Source organism: Ipomoea nil, unplaced genomic scaffold (assembly GCF_001879475.1).
Source record: "Ipomoea nil cultivar Tokyo-kokei standard unplaced genomic scaffold, Asagao_1.1 scaffold1007, whole genome shotgun sequence".
Classification (NCBI taxonomy): Eukaryota; Viridiplantae; Streptophyta; class Magnoliopsida; order Solanales; family Convolvulaceae; genus Ipomoea; species Ipomoea nil.
In genome coordinates this window covers 1-14,803 of record NW_017617435.1, presented here as the reverse complement: position 1 = coordinate 14,803, position 14,803 = coordinate 1, and the positions used below count along the sequence as shown (strand labels likewise).

The following is a 14,803-nucleotide window of genomic DNA, read 5'->3' as shown; positions in this document are numbered from 1 at the left end:
CCGCTCTTGGCTCCCCTCTTGCCTGCTTCCCCCTTGTGACCTTCGCTCCCCCTTTCCCTTTCTCTGCCCCTCGCTTCCCCCTTTCTTTCCCTTTCTCTGCCCCTCGCTCCTCACTTTCTTTGCCTTGGCATCCCTGCCCTTGTTATCTCAGTACCCTTGTTGCTGCCGCTTCCACCTTGACGCCCTTTTTCGGGCCCTCCTCCATCCCGCCTTTTTCCCCCTTCGCCTCCGCTTCTTGGTTTCCCATCTCCCCTCACCCTCCCCTTTGCTGTCCTCTTTCTTTCCCTCGCTGCTTGCTCTCCCCGTCCCTTTCCTGCCTTCTTCCCCTCTTCCTTTTCTTCCCGCCCCTTCTTCTGGCTCTCTTCTTTGCGTCGCCTTGCCGTGCCTCTTCTCCTTCCTCTTCTTCTTCCTTTGTCCTTTTCTCCCGCCCTTCTTGCTTTTCGGCTTTCTCTCTTCTTTCCTTTTCCTGCCTCTTCCTCTGTTTTTCTCTTTTCTCCTTCCCTCCTTTCCCGCTCCTGGTCTCCGCCTCTCCTCGCCCTCTCCCTCCCCTTGGGGCTCTCCCCCTCCCCTCTCCCCCCTTCCCCTTTCTTCCTCCCCCTTCCCCCTTTTGCTCCTGCCCCCCTCTCCTCCGTCCTTGGCTTTCCGTCTTTGCCCCTCCTCTTTTTGCTCCCTTTTCTTTGCCCCCGCCCCGCTGCGTTTCCCCCTGGTTTTCTCGCCCCCCTCCCCCGCCCCTTGTGCCTTCCTTTTTCGCCCCGCTCCTCCCCGCCTCTTGCCTTCTTTTTCTTTTGCTCCTCCTCCCTTTTTCCTTTTGTCGTGCGTTTGCCCTCTTTCTTGTCTTTTCCTTCCCGCCCGTCTCCTTCCCTCCCCCCCCCTTCCCCTCCCCCCTCGCCCCTGGGCCCTTCTTCTTGCTCTCTTTCGCCTTTCCGCGCCCCCGCCCCGCGGTTCGCCCCTCGCGCCTCTCCGCTTCCGCGCCTTTTCCGCTTCCCTTCTGGGTTTCTTCCCCCCCCTCTTTCTTCCCCCTTTCCTTGCCCTGTTCTCTGCGCTTGCCGCCCTCCTCTTTGCCCTTTGCCTTCTGCCCTTTCTTTGTCCGCTGTCCGGCCCTGTCGTCCCCCCGCTTCTTTGCTCTTGTTCCCGGCCGCCCTCCGTTCTCCCCCCTCCGCCCCTTTCTTCGCCGCTTCTTTCTTCTCCCCGCTTCCTGCCCCTCTTTCCCGTGCCCTCTCTTCGTTCCTCCCCCCATCTCGGTTCTTTTTCCTTTGCCTTCTTCTTCTTTCTTCTTGTCCGCGCTCCCTTGGGCTTGCTCGGCTGGCCGGCCCATTTCTTGATCCTGCTTGGTCGCATTTTCCTTCGTCCCTCTTGTTGTCTGCGTGGCGGTCCCTTTCGCGGCCTTCCCCCCGCCCCGCGTTTCCGCCCCTTTTCGCTGTCCTCGTCCCCCGCCTCGGCTTCGCGCCCTGCGCCCCCCCTCTGCGCTGGTCCTTGTGCGGCTTGTCCGCGGCTTCGGCCTCTCCCTTGCGTCGCTCTTCCTGGCTGTTGTTGCTTCCCCGCCTCCCTTCTTGTTGTTGCCCCGCCCCGTGCCTGCGCCTTTCTTCCCCCCTTTTGGCGTTCTCCCCCCCCTGCCCGGGTCTTCCCCTCTCGGTCTTGGTTTGCCTTCCCCGTTTCCCCCCTCTTGTGTGTTTCCCTGCCCCGCTTTGTCCCTTGTCCCGCTTGTTTGTTGTCCCTGCGCGTTCCCCTTCCCGTTTGTTGCTTCGGCTTTCTTGCTCTTGCCTCGCCTTGCCTTTGTCGCCCGTGGCGTTCGTTGTGCCTCTTTTCCGCTGCTTCTCGTTCCTTCTTCCTGCGTTGCCTCCCTTCCCGTCCGCCTTTTGTCCCTTCTCCTTTCCCGCCTTCTTTCTGCTTTGTCCCTCTGGGTCTTCCCCTCTTTTGCTGCTCCCTTCTTCCTTCCGCTTGCCTCGTGTCTCCGTGTGTTGTTGTTCCTCTTTTGGCTTTTGTTCCCCCCCTTTTTCTCCCCTTGTTTGCCCCCCCCCTCCCTGGCTTCGGCCCTTTGGCCCCTCCGGCTGCCCCTCTGCCCTCTTCTTGCTCCTTCCTCTGCCCCCCGTTTTGCGGGGCTCCGCCTGGCCTTCTCTTCGGCTCTGTGCGCCCCTGTCTCCCTCCGTTGCCTCCCTTCTTCTTCCGGTGCTTCGGCTTCTTGCTTGCGCTCCCCCCTTTCTTCTTCTCCGCCTTCTGTTCTCTGTGTCGTTGTCTGCCCCTCCCTCTTCCTTTTCTCGCCCCGGGTCCCTGGTCGGCCTGGTCGCCTCGGTCTGGTGTCCTGGCCCTCCCCTGGCTCCCTCCTCTGTGCTTTGTCCGTCTCCTCTCCGTCGCCCCTTCTCCTGGCCCCTTCCCCTGGTCTCTCTCTTCTTCTTTCTTCTGCCCCTTGTTCTCTTCCTTCTTCTCGTCCTGCCCCTTCGCTTCCTTCGCTCCCCCCGTTGTTCCTTGCCCTCCCGCTTCCCCTTCCTTGTTGTGGGGGTCCCTCCGCTCTCCTCCCGCCGCCTCCTGGCCTTTCCCCGGTCTGTCCCTCTGCTTTTCCGTGCTCCTGCTTGGTCCCTCCCTGCGTGCCGTCCCTTCCGTTCTTTCCTCCCACCTTTCCTTCTCCCCCGCGCTGTCTTCCCTGGCTCCTGCTGTGTGTCCTCGCCTGCCCTTTGTCGCGCTCCCTGCCGTGCTCTTTCCTTCTGTCTTTCTTGTTCGGCTCCCGGTCTTGCGCCGTCCTTCCTCCTTTTCTTGGTGCTTTTCCTTTTTGTCTGGCTGCCTTTTCGTGTCGCTTCCTGTGCTCCCCTTGCTTTCCCTCCCTGTTGCGTGCCTCTCGCCTCCCGTTCGTTCCGCCCCCTTCCCCGGCCCCTCTTCCCTCCGTCTCCCCTCTGGGGTGCTTTTTGCCCTGCCCGCCTGCTCTCTTTCCCGTTTCCCTTCTCTCCCCGTTTGCCCCCTTCTTCCTTCTTCCCCGCTTCCGGCTCCTCTTGCCTGCGCGCTGCGTCCCCCCTCTCGGTCCTGCCCTTCCTTCGGCTGCCGCTTGCCTCGCGCGTCTTCTTTGTCGCTCCTTCGCCCTTTGCCCCTCCCCTCCTGCCCCTTCCCTTCTTGTTGTCTCGTCCCCTCCTTCGGCCCCCCTGTTTCGGTTCGGCCTCTTTGCGTGGCCCCCCTGCCCTCGCCGTCCTGCTGGCTTCTTGCTCTCTTCCTGCTCGCTTGCTTGCTCCCCTTTGCTTCCTTGCGGTCTGCGCTTGCTTTGCTGTTTCTCTGGTCTGGCCCTTTGCGGTGTTTTTGCCCTTGTCGCCCTCCCCCCTTCTTGTCCTCTTCTCTGGCTTGCCCTTTTTCCCCCCTTCGGGCTGCCTTTTCTGCCGCGTCGCTCTGTCCTTCCCCTCTTTTTGTGTTTTCTCCTTGGCCTTGTCTTCTTCCTTCGCCGTTCTCCCCTGCTGCGCCCCTCTCCCCCCTTTTGCTCGCCCGCTCCCCCCCCCCGGTTTCTTCCTTGGTTTGGCCGCCTGCCCCCCTCCCCCTCTTCCTGTCGCTCCCTTTTGCCCCTTTGCCTTTTCTTCCTTTCCTCCTTCCGTCCCTCCGGCCCCCTGTTGCTGCGGTCCCCTCTTCCGTCCTTCCCCGTTTGTGTTCCCGCCTCTTGTCCCTCCTGTCCCCCCCCCTCTCCTCTTCCCCCTTCCCTCCCTTCTTCTGCGCGGCTCCCTCCGCGCCCCTTGGCGCCGTCGGCCCCCGCCTCTCGTTCCCCCCCTTTTGCCCCCCCTCGCTGTGCGCTTCTGGCCTTCTCTGCGCTTCCGGCCCCTTGCCGCCCTTGTGTCTGTCCTCTCCGTTCTTGCCCCTTCTGCTCCTCCCCCTCTCGCTTTGCTCGCGTCCTTTTTCCCCGCCTGCCTGTCGCTCGCCTTCGGCTCCCTCTTCTTCCCCGGTTCCCCCGTCGTTGTCGGTGCCGCCCTCCCCCGTCCCGCCGTCTTTTCCCGCTTGCCGCCTTTTCTCGGCCGTGTCCTTGTTGGTCGCCCCTCGTTTGCCCCCCTCCGGCTTGCGTCCCCTCCCCTTCGTCCCTTGTTGCGCGCGGGCCCGCCTCGGCTCGCTTTGCTTTCTTCCCGCTTGCGGCCCTGCTGCTCCGCTCGCTTGCTCGCCGCGCGCTCCTTTTTGCGCGCGCGTTTTCTGCTCTTCTGCCGGTCTTGCCCGCGTTTTTGCGCTCTCCGTGCGGGGTTTCTCTGCGGCGGCTGCCTCGCCGGGGTTTTTCGGCCTTTCCGCGCGCGCGCTGCGCTTTCTCCCTTGTCCCCTTTGGTTGCGGTGTGTCGCTTGGGTGCGTTTCGGGTCGCTGCGTCCTCTGCTCGCGGGTGTTCCGCGGCCCGCGCCCCTGTCCTCCTTCGCCGCCCCGCGCCTTTCCTGCTCCCCCCTCTTTCGCCCTCCCCCCTGCCCGTCCGTGTCGCGGGTGGCGCTTTGCCGCGCCCCTTCGGCCGGCTTTGGGTTCTGCTCTCCCTTGCGCTTTGTTTCTGGGGCTCGCTTCCGCGGGTGCTTTTTCTGCCCGGCTGCGCTGGTGGGTGTCGCTTGCGCGCGCGCGGGTCCCTCTGTTTGGCCGCTTTGCTCTCGGCGCGGCTTCTGGGGGGCGGTTTCGGTTGGGTGGCGGTTTCGCCCGGGTCGGCGTTTCTGGGTGGCGGTTTGCTGCCCCCTTCCCCTCTGCTTTTCCTCCTTTCTCTCCTGCTTTCCTTCTCCCCCTCGTGTCCCCCCCTCTCCTCCTCCCCCCTCTCGTTCGTCGCCCCCTTCCTCCCCCTCCTTCCTCCCCCTCCCCCCCCTTCCCCCCCCCCGCCTTCCCCTCCCCCCCCCCCTTTTGGCCCTCCCCCCTTCCCCCCCTCTTCCCCCTTCTCTTCGCCCCCCTTCTCTCCCTTCCCTCCCCTCCGCTTCCCCCTCTTTTCGCCCCTCCCCCCCCTTCCCTCTCCTTCTTTCGCTCCGTTTCTCCCCTCTCCCCCCCTTCTCCCTTCCCTCCCTCTGCCCCCCCCCTCTCCTCCCCCCCCTCCCTTCCTTTTCGCGCCCTTGTTCCTGCCCCCCCCTTCCTTCCTTCCCCCCCTGCCCCCCCTCTCCCTCTCCCCCCTTCCCCTGCCTTTTCCCCCCTTCTCCCTCCCCCGCCTTGCCCCTTTCTCCCCTTCCTTTGCCTGCCTCTGTCTCCCGTTCCCTCCCCCCTGCCCCTCCCCCTCCCTTCCTCCCCTCTTGCCCTTTTCTCCCCTCCCCTTTCGCCTCCCCCCTCCCTCCCCCTCCCCTTCTTCCCGTCCCCCCTTTCTTTTGCGCCCCCGTCTCCCTTTCCCTTGCGCGCTTCCGTCCCGTGCTCCTTCGCTCCTTTCGCTCCTTCCCCCTCGTGCCTTCCGGTCGCCCCTCTCGTTTCGGCCTCCCGGCTTCGTGCGCCTCTCCGCCCCTTGGTTTTCCGTCGGGCTCTCTTCGCTCTTCCGCTTTTTCTTTTCCCCGTGCTCCCTTCTGCCGTGCTGTCGCCTGTCGCTCTGTTTGGTTCTTGCGTGCCGCCCCGGCTTGTGCGTGCTCGCGCTTGCCCTCGTCTTCTCCCCCTCCCTCCTCCCGTCCTCCCCCTTCCTCCGTCCTCCTTCCCTTGTTGCTTCCTCCCCCCCTTTGCGCCCCCCCCCTTCCTGCCGCCCTCTCTTCGGCCTCGGCGGTCCTCGTTGCGCTGGCCTTTTGCTTTTTGCTGCCCCCCGCCCCCCGCCTTCCCCCCCCGCCCTGGCCTGTCCCGCCGTGCTTTTTCTGTCTCTTTTGCCCCCTGCCCCCTCCGCCTCTGCCCCCCTGTTCGCGTCCCCTCTGTCCCTTTTGGCTCCCCCCTCCCCCCTTGCTTGTGCCTTTCCGCTCTCGTCTGCTCTTCTTTGTTGCGGTGCGGTGGCTTTCTTTTGGCTTTGCTTGGCCTCTTGCCCCCCCCCCCCGCCTCCGCCCTGTCCGGCCTGCTTGCCGTCCGCTCTCGCCGTGCCCCCTCCTTCCTCTCTCTTTTGTTTGCTCGCCCTCCTTTCCCTCTTCCTCTTTGTCTCGCCTTCTTGCTGTGCTCCTTGGCCTTTTGCTCGCTGCTTTTCCCTCCCGGCCCCCCTTCTTTCTCCCGTCGCGGGTGTCCTTTGCTTGCTTGCTGCCTCCTCCTTCTTTCCGTTGTTTGCCTTGTCCGCCCCCGCCGTCCTTCCCTTCCCCCCCTCCTGCTCTTTCGCCTTTCTTCTGCCTCCGCTTCGCCCCTTTCTCCCCCCCGCCTTGTTCGTGCTTCCCCCCCTCCTCTCCTCCCCCTCTCTTTGCCCTCCTCCCTCTGCTCCCCCTCTTGCCTTCTCCCTCGCGTTTTGTCCCCCCGGCCTTTGGTGCCTCCCCCGCTTCTCCCGCCCCTTGCCCCCGTCTCCTCCCCCGCTCGCGGTGCTTGTTTCCCCCCCTCCCTGCCTTTTTCCGTTTGTCGCCTTTCTCCCCTTCGCCTTTTCCCTCCCCCCTGGGGGTTGTTCGGCCCTCCCCTTCTTCTTCGCGTCGCCCCTTCCCGCCTGCGCTTTTCCCCGTCCCTTTGCTCCCCGGTGCCCTCTTTGTGTGCGGCGTCGGCTCGGCCCTTCTGCTTGCTTCCCGTCGGGCCCCCGGTGCCCCGTTTCCTCCCCCTCTCTTCCTTCTTCTTGCGCGTCTCCTTTTGCCCCGCGCCTTGCTTTCTTCCTCCCCCTCCCGCCTTCTTCGTTTGCTTTGTTCCGGCCGCCCCCTTTGGTTCCTCCCCCTTGTGGTTCGCCGGTCTTGGCCCCCGTTCCCCCCCTCCTTTCTTTTGCCTTGCTCGCGCTCCTCTTGCCTCGCCTTTCTCCCCTCGCGGCTCCTTGCGCGCTTCGTCCCTTCTTTTGGTTCCCTCTGCGCTCGCTCCCCGTGCCCCCTGCTTCCCTGGTCGCTGCTCTTGTTTTCCCGCCTTCCTGCTCTTCCCCCTCCTTCCTTCTGGCGGGTGCTTTTTGCGCCCTCTTCCCTCTGGTTGCCCTGGGTGCCTGGTCCTGGGTGGCTCCCTTTGTTGTGTCCTTTGGCCGTGTTGGTTCGCCTTTCCTCCCTTCCTCTTCTTGCCTTGCTTCCCCCCCTTCCCCTCCCTTGCTCCCTCCTTGGCTCCCCCCCTTGTCCTGCCTCTCCTTCTCCCCGTGCGGCCTCCCTCCCCCCTTCTTCTTCCCCGCCTTTCCCCCTTCTTCTGGCTGCGGGCTGGGCTTTTCTCGCGCCTTCCTTTCCCCCTCCTCCCTTCCCTGCCCCCCCTCCTCTTCCCCCGTCTCCTTCGTCTCCCCCCCTCCCTCTGCCCCTTGTTCCCCTTTTGTGCCCTTTCTTCGTCCCGTGCCTCCTTCTTGCTCTGTGCTTTTTCCTCCCCTCCCCCGTGTCTGGCTTCTTCCCCCCCCCTTGCTCTTTTCTTCCCCCTCTGCCTGCCTTGCTGGTCGCTGCCTCTCCTCGCCCCCTTCCTTCCTCTGCCCGCTCCTCCCCGCTTTTCGCTGCCCTTTCTCCTTCCTCTGCCTCCCCCTTTGCCTCCCCCCCCTCTGCCCCTCCCCCCTCTTTGGTTTTCTCCCTTTCTCCGCTCCTCTGGGCGTCTTCTTGTGCCTGCTTCTGGCTCCTGCTTCGCTTTTGGCGTGTCCCCCGCCGTGTTGCTACGCTTCCGCCCCCTCGCCGTTTCGGGCGCCCGGCCGCCCTCCTCCTCCCTCGTGCGGCTTCTTTGCGCGTTCCGGTTTCTTCTTTCGGCCCCCCCCCCGTTTTGTTGCGGTGTTCTTGCGGCCGCTCCTTGCTGCGCCCTTCCCTGTGCCTTGCCCCCGCTTGTCTCCCTCCCTTCCCGCCCTCGGTTCCGCGCTCCGTTCGTCTTTTTGCTCTTTGCCCTTCTTTCTCCTTTTGTCGTTGCTTCCCCCGCTTCGGTCGCCCTTGCTCCCCTTCCTTTTTCTTCTTGCGCCCCCGGTCCCCGTGTCCCTGCCCCTCCTCCCCCCCCCCGCGCGTCTCTTTCTTCCCCCTTCCCCTTCTTGGCTCCCCCGGTCCCCTCCGTCCCTCTGTCGTCCGCTTCGCGGTCTTGCCGTTGCCTCGTGTGTCTTTGCTTTGCCTGCTGCTTTGCTTTGCTTTCCGCGTTGGCCTGCCTCCCCCCTTGGTCCTTCTTGCCGCTCCTCTCTGGCCCGCCTTCTCCTCGCTTCTTCTTTGCCCGCTGCTTGCTCGTCTTGCCGTTTCCGTGGTTGCGCTTTCTGTGCCCTTCCCCCTTCGCTTCCTTCGCCTTTCTGGCCCTTCCGCCCCCTGCCTCTTTGCTTGTGCTCCCCTCCCCCCTCTCCCTCTTCTTTCGTCCTTTTTCCCGCCCGCCCCTCTCCTTTGTGCGCTCCTTTTTGCTTCGGCCCCTTCTCTTTCGCCCCTTCTCCCCGCTCGCCTTTCTCCCCCCCTTGCCTCGTGCTCCCCCCCTTCCCTTTTCCTCCTTCCCCGCCCGCCCCCTCTTCCCTCTTCCCCCCTTTTTCTTGCTCGTGCCCCCTCCTTTTGTCCTTCCCTCCTTTTGCTTTCCTCCGCCTCTCCTTTTGGTCCCTCGCTTTCTTTGCCCTTCCCTCGCTCTGCTTTCTTTCTCGTCCTGTGGCGTGCGCCCCCCCTCTCGCTGTCCCCCCCTCCTGCCCCCCGCTTCCTTCCTTTTCGGTCCCCCTCCTTGCTTGGGTCCTTTCCTGTTCGTGCTTTTTGGTCCCCCCCCCCCCTTGCTCTTCTTGCCTTCCGCTGCGGCGCTTTGTCCCCCTTCGCGCCCCGCTCCTCCTCCCTCCCTTTCGCCCCTCTTTTGGCGCCGGGTTTTGCCCTTCTTTTTCTCTTTTGGCCCCTGGGCCGCGCCTGGTTGCTTTGGTCTCTCCCCGCCTTCCCTCTCTTGCCCCCCCTCTTTTTGCGTGGGCTCCCTCTCCCCCCTTTCTTTCTCGCCCGCTTCCCTCTTTTCTCTGCCTCTTTTTGCCCTTGCCTCTTTGGCCTCTCTTTGCTTGTCGCTTTTTGTTGCTTTTGCCGTCGTCTCGCCTTGTTTCGGCCTTTCCCCTTCCCCTTTGCCTTTGCTTTGCTCGCCCCGTCCTTGTCTCCTTGTGCTCTTCTGCCTTTTCCCCCTTTTCCCCCCTTGCCCTTTCTTCTTTCCCGTCGTCGTCGCCTTCGTCCGCTTTTGCGGGGTTTGCGCCCCTGTGGCGTCCTCCCCCTTCCGGTTCTCTCTCCTGCTGGCTTTTGCCTGCTCCCCCTTTTCTCTCTCCTTTTCGCCGCCTTCGTGCCCGTCGCCCTCGTCGCTCTCCGCTTCTGTTCTCTCCCCTCTCTTGCTTTCCCCTCTTCTTGCCGCTGCCTCTTTTCCTTCTTCCCTTTCCTCCCTTCCCGTCCCGCCTCTTGGCCCTTTTTTCTTCCTTTCTTCTTTTTCCCGCCTTCGCCTCTTCTTGCGCTCCTTGCGTTGCGGCTGCGTGCGCCTCCTCTCTTGCCCTTCTCGCCTTCGCTTGTCCCTCGCTTCCGCGCCCCCGCCGCCTTCCCCGCCTTGCCCGCCTTCGCTGTTCCCTCTTCTTCCTCTGCGTCCCGCGCCCTCCGCCCCTCTTCCCTTGTCCTCCCCTCCCTTGCCTTGCCTCTTCGCGCCGTCTCCTCCTCCGCCCCTGCCCTTTCCTCGCTTGCTGCTGCCTCCTCCGCCTCCTCCTTTTCGTTTGGTTCGTTGCTCCCGCGCGCTTTTCTTTTGTCGCGCTTGCCCCTTTTGCTTTCGGCTTTGTTCGGCGTCGCTTCCCCCTTTTTGGCCTTGCTCCTTGCTCCCGCTCGCTCCGGCCCCTTTCTTTTCCCCTGTCCGGGTTTGCGGCCCTTGTCGCCCCCCTCCTTCTTTTCTTCGCCTTTTTCTTCTTGTGTTCTGCGCGCGCTGCCTTTTCCCCGCGCCGCCCTTTTTGTTGTCTCCTTTTCGCCTCCCCTTCTCCCTTTTTGCCCCCCGCGCCCCTTGTTCGTCCGTCCTCCCCTCCCCCTTCTTTTCTCCTGCCCTGGCGGTTGCCGGTTGTTCGGCCCCCTTCGCGCCGCCTTTCGCGCTTCCTGCCCCTCCTCCTCTTTGGCCTTCCTTTCGCCCTCCTCTGCTTTTCGCTCCCTCCCTCCTTTGTCTGTTGCCCCCCTTCTTCGCTCTCGGTGCTCGCGCCTCGCCGTCCCCTTCCTCTCCCCTGCCGCTGGTCCGCCTCGTCGGCTTTTGCGCTTCCTTTCTTTTTGGCTCCTCTTTTTGCCCCGCTCCCTCCTCTCTCCCCGCCCTTTGCTCCTTCGCGCTTCCCTGTCTGCCCCCCTTTCCTTTGCGCGCCTTTTGCCCTCTTCCCCCTTCTTCCTGGCGCTTGTGCGCTTCTTGTCTTTTTCTTGTTCCTGCTCCTTCGCCCCTCTTGCTGCGCGTTTCCCCTCTTTCTTTGGCCGTCGCCCCCTTTCGGCTCTTCGGCCCTCTTGTCTCCTCCCCGGCTTTGCCTCGCCTCTCCTTGGCCCTCTTGTCCCGCTTCTTCCGCGTTCTCTCGTCCGCTGTCCCTTCCGGTTTGGCTTTTGTCCGTCCTGTGGCGCCTCCGGGCTCTCCCCCCGCCGTCTTGCTTTTCCTCTTTCTCTCGGCCCGTGGCCCTCCCTTCCCCCCTTTCCTCGTGTCCCGCCGCTCCGTGTCCCTGCCTCCGCCCTTTTCCCCTCCTCCCTTTCTCCCGTGCGCCTCCTCGCTTTTGCGCTCCCTCTTTCTTCCTCCTCCCTCCCGCGCGCTCTGCCCGCTTCCTCCCCTTCCCCCCCTTTGTCGCCTGGCTCTGTCTCGCCGTCCCCCCGGTTGCCCCCCGTTCGGCCCCTGTGCTTCGCTCGCCCCTTTGGTCCTCCCCGCCTCGCCTGGCTCCCCTTCTGCTCCCCTTGTTGGTCCCCCCGCGGTCCGGTGCCCGTCTCGCGGGGGGGGGGGGGGGGGTGCCTCGCCTTTCCCCCTTTTTTCGCCCCGCCCCCCCCTTGCTCCGCCCGCGCTCCCCCCCCCTCTTCCCTCGCTTGTTCGCGTCTGGTGCCCCGCGGCCCTCCCTCCCCTCCCGTGTGTGTGCGCTTGTGTGCGCCGTCTCTCTCGTGTCGCGCGCCTCTGTCCCGCGCGTCCGTCCCGCCCGCCGTCCCGCCCCCCGCCCCTTCTCGTGGTTCGCGCGGTGGTGTCCTCCTCCTCCTCCCCTTGCTCTTCTCTCCCCGCGCCCTTCCCTCTCTCTCCCCCTTCCTTGGTTCCCCGCTCCCCTGCCTTTCCGTGCTCTCGTGCTTTGCTCCCCCCGCCCGCCCTCCTCCCGCCCCGTGCCCCCCCCTGCTGCTTCGGGTTTCCCGTCGCCGCGCTCCTCTCCCCGGCTTTCCCGCCTCCGCGTTCCTTTCCCCCGTCTTCCCCCTCCGGTCGCCCGTCTCCCGTGCTCTGGTGCTTTGCTCCCCCCGCCCCCCCCCTCCGCCCCGTGCCTCCGCCCTGCTGGCTTCGGCTCTCCCGCTCCGTGTGCCCCTCCCGGCTTTCCCCGCTCCGTGCTCCTTTCCTCCCTTCTCTTGTTTTGCTCCCCCCCCGTGTTGTCTTGCTTCCCCCTTCTGCGCCTCTGTCGCTGCTCTTCCCTGCTGCGCCGGTCTCTTTGCTGCCGCTCCCCCTCTGGCCTGCTTTCTCTTGCTCGCTCTGCGTGTTTTCTCTCTTTGCCTCTCTCCCGTCCCGCCCTTGCTCTTTTTGCTCTGCTTTGCTCTGTTTCCGCCCTCTCCGCCTCTTTCTCTTTTGCCGCTCTCTGCGTTCTTTTTCTTTTCTCCCTTCTCCCTTGCCGCTTTTTGGTCTGCTCTGTCCCCCCTGCGCTTTTTGCTCTCTGCTCTTTCCGCTTCCTTGCTCTCTTCGCTCTCCTTTGCTGCTTCGCCTTTTCTGCTCTCTTGTTCGTGCGTTCCTGTCTTTCTCTCTTCTTCCCGTCTTCCTCTCTTCCTCCTTTTCTCGCTGGTCCTGCGCCTCTGTCCGTTGGCCCGCGCCGCTCTCCTTTTTGCCCTCTTGTCTCTTTTGTCCGCGCTCTTCTCTTCTCTTCTGCCCCGCTGTCCGCCCGGCTCCGCTCGCCGTTTGCTGGCGCTTTCCTCTCCCTGTCCCTGGCTTCCCCCCTTCCTCTGCTCTTCCTCTGGTTTTCCCGTTGCGTGGCCTCTCTCTGTTTGGTGTCGCCTGGCTTCTCTGCTTCGCTCTGCCGTGGTCTTTGTCTCTTTGGGCTTTCCCCCTCTTCCTTCCCTTTCCTCCCCTCCTCGTTCCCCTCGTCTTTTTCCTTGTGCGCCTCTTTTCCCTGTCCGTTCCTCTTCCTCTTCTTCCCTTCTCCCGTCTGGGTGTTCTCCGCCTTCCCCCTGGCTTGTGCCCTTCCCCCCCCTTTGCCTTTCTCCTTTGTCCTTGCCCCCCCTTCCCTTGGGCTTGTCATTGCCTCCCCTTTGCACTTCCTTCCTTGTCCTTGCCCTCCCTTGCCTTGCCTTGTCCTGGCCCCTTGCCTCTCTTTGCCTGCTCCCCGCCTTGCCCTGTTTGGCTCCCTCCCCCTGGTGCTTTCCCTAGCTTCCCACCCTTGCCTTCGACTTGCCTTGCTTGCTTCTACTCTTGCCGTTCGCCTTGGCTCCCGCCTTCTCCTGGTACTTTGCCTTTCTCTCCCTTCCTTTGCTCTCCCCTGTCTTTTTTGCCTCGTGTCCCCCCTTTGCCCTTAGCCTCCCCTCCTCCCCCTCCCTTGCTCCCCTTTCCCTTCTCCCTCATCTGCCCCTGGCTCCTCCTACCCCCTCCCCTGGCTCCCCCTTTCCCTTCTCCCTTCTCTGCCCCTGGCTCCTCCTCCCCCTCCCTTGGTCCTCCTCCCCCCTCCCTGCTCCCATCTTTCCCTTTCGCCCTTCTTTGCCCCTGGCTCCCCCTTTTTCCCTTGCTCCCCCTCCCTTGGCTGTCCGCCTTTCCCTTCTCCGCCCTTTCTGCTCCCTGGCTCCCCTTTCCTTCTCTCTTCTCTGCCCCTTGCTCCCCTTCCCTTGCTTCCGCCCTGGCTCCCCTTTCCCCTTGCTTCACCTCGGGGGCTTCCCTTCCTTTGCCTTGGTTTCGCGCCCGTGCGGTCTCTCCTTGCCCGTGAACTTTGCTTTCCCCTTTTCCCCATTGGTACTCGGCGCCCCCCGCTTCCCCTCGCGCCCCCCTCCCTCCGCTTCCTTTCCTTTTGGCTTCTCCCCTTTTTCCCTTTCCACTTCTCCTGCGCGTTTCGCCGCATTGCGGCCATTTCCCCTACCCCTCCCCCCTCCTCGCTATCGTCCCTCCCGCCCTTTGCTTCCCTTCCCTCCGATTTGCTGTCCTCCTTCTTCTTTCCCTCGCTGCTTGCTCTCCACCGTCCCTTTCCTGGCCTTCTTCCACTCTTCCTTTTCTTCCCGCCCTTCTTCTGGCTCTCTTCTTTGCGTCGGCCTTGCCGTGCCTTCTGTCTCCTTCCTCTTCTTCTTCCTTTTGTCCTTTTCTCACCGCCCTCATTTGCTTTTCGGCTTTCTCTTCTTCTTCCTTTCTGCCTCTTCCTCCTGTTTTCTCTTTTCCCTTCCCTCCTTTCCCGCTCCTGGTCTCCGCCTCTCCTCGCCCTCGTCCATCCCCCTTGGGCTCTCCCCCTCCACCTATGTGGCTCTGCCCCCCCTTCCCCTTTCTTGCACTACCCGCCTCTCTCAGTCCGCCTTTCCTCCGACCCCGCTCCGGTCGCGCCGCCCGCCCGCCGCCCCTCTGCCCTCTCTACTCTCTGCGCCTCGCTCTTATTGCTTGTCCTGCCTCTTCTCCCTCCACTCGTTCATAGGTGCTTCCGAGCCTGCCCTTCGCGCCGCCTCTCTGCTTCCCTGCCCGGCCCCCTGTGCTCCCCTGTTGTGGGCCCAACTGTCCCGCGCGTCCTTGCCTGGCCTGCATCCGCGTGGCTGCTCCCGTGCAGGCCCTTGGACCTTCTGTCTGCCTGGCTTCTCACCTCTTGCCCCCCTCCCCCTCAACCGCTGTGTTCGCCTGGGTCTGTACCACTTGTGGTGGGGCCCTTGGTCAGCTTCTTTCGTCTCTCTCCCTTTGTCCCTTGGCTTCTGCTTTCGTGCTTGGCCGCATTATGTGCTATCGTCCCCGCCCGCCGACGTCGCTCCCCCCTGTCTCGCCGCTGAGGTACCTCTTTGTGTCCGTTGGTTTTGTGCTGTCTCTTTCTCATTCGCCCCTTCTCCCCGATTTCTTCTATACTTGCCTGCCTTCGTCACTGCATCCCTGCTCGTACTCTCGCCCTTGCGTTACTCCTGTTCCTCTCTCTCCCGCGCGCCTCTGCCACCCTTCACTGTGGTCTCCGCGCTTTTCCGTCTCCCTCGTGCCTTGCTTCCGCACGCGTTGTTTTCGTTTTGGCTTCTCTCTGTCTTTTCCGCCCGTTTTTCTTTTCTGTGTGTTCGTTGCTGGTTGTTTGTCTTCAGGATGGCTGCACGTCTGCCCCCCGGCCGCCCTAGCTGGTCCGTCCCTCCTCCCTTCTGGCCGCTCGCCTGGCGCTCTCTCTTCCGACACGGTCCGCCGGGTTCTCGTCCTGTCCTCAGCTGGTGGCGTCATCCCCCTCTTTCCGCCTGCCCCCGGCGTTCCTGCCGATACGCCGGCACTGGAGACTTGCCAGCCGCTGCACTGCCTGCCTCGCTCTCACCCCCCCGGCCTTCCTTCAATTGTCGGCGCTTTTGACTGCATCTGTTTTACTCTTGTCCCCCGCGTAAACACGCGGCTCACCCGGGTATGGGAAATTCTTGACCAGATTTGAAGGAACTAGGTGATGTCAACAGTTAAAGCTACAAATGGTTCTGTCAGAAATTCGAAAGCACTTCAGAATGACTAGAAGAAGAAACCATTTCGAACCTTCCACAGTAGGGTAAGAAACTTATGAACCGACCTCAATTCTTAGAGAAGCCATTCACTGTTGAGAAGAGT

At 63.7% G+C, this 14,803-nt stretch overlaps 2 protein-coding genes across 2 annotated transcripts; both read right to left on the bottom strand.

Moving 5' to 3' along the window:
* Positions 1-110: 110 nt before the first annotated feature.
* Positions 111-12,305, bottom strand: LOC109180096 (filaggrin-like). Its single transcript, XM_019329600.1, has 4 exons — positions 11,458-12,305; positions 5,930-10,688; positions 1,762-3,984; positions 111-791 (listed from the first exon to the last, which is right to left on the bottom strand). Exons 1-4 carry the CDS (start codon positions 12,303-12,305, stop codon positions 111-113), a joined length of 8,511 nt encoding a protein of 2,836 aa, XP_019185145.1.
* A 336-nt stretch (positions 12,306-12,641) lies between these two features.
* Positions 12,642-13,121, bottom strand: LOC109180095 (rRNA 2'-O-methyltransferase fibrillarin-like). Its single transcript, XM_019329599.1, has one exon. The coding sequence runs from the start codon at positions 13,119-13,121 to the stop codon at positions 12,642-12,644; it is 480 nt and encodes a 159-aa protein (XP_019185144.1).
* Between the last annotated feature and the right edge of the window lie 1,682 nt (positions 13,122-14,803).

Coding starts and splice junctions, on each gene's coding strand:
- LOC109180096 (XM_019329600.1), bottom strand. CDS start 12,305: ATGACAAGCCCAAGGGAAGGGGGGGCAAGGACAAAGGAGAAAGGCAAA. Junction 10,689..11,457: donor CAGAGGCGCAGAAGGGGGAA/GCAAGACAACAC, acceptor ACGGCGAGACAG/AGCCAGGCGACAAAGGGGGG. Junction 3,985..5,929: donor GGGCACGGCGAGAGCGGACG/GCAAGCAGGCCG, acceptor GCGACCAACAAG/GACACGGCCGAGAAAAGGCG.
- LOC109180095 (XM_019329599.1), bottom strand. CDS start 13,121: ATGGCCGCAATGCGGCGAAACGCGCAGGAGAAGTGGAAAGGGAAAAAG.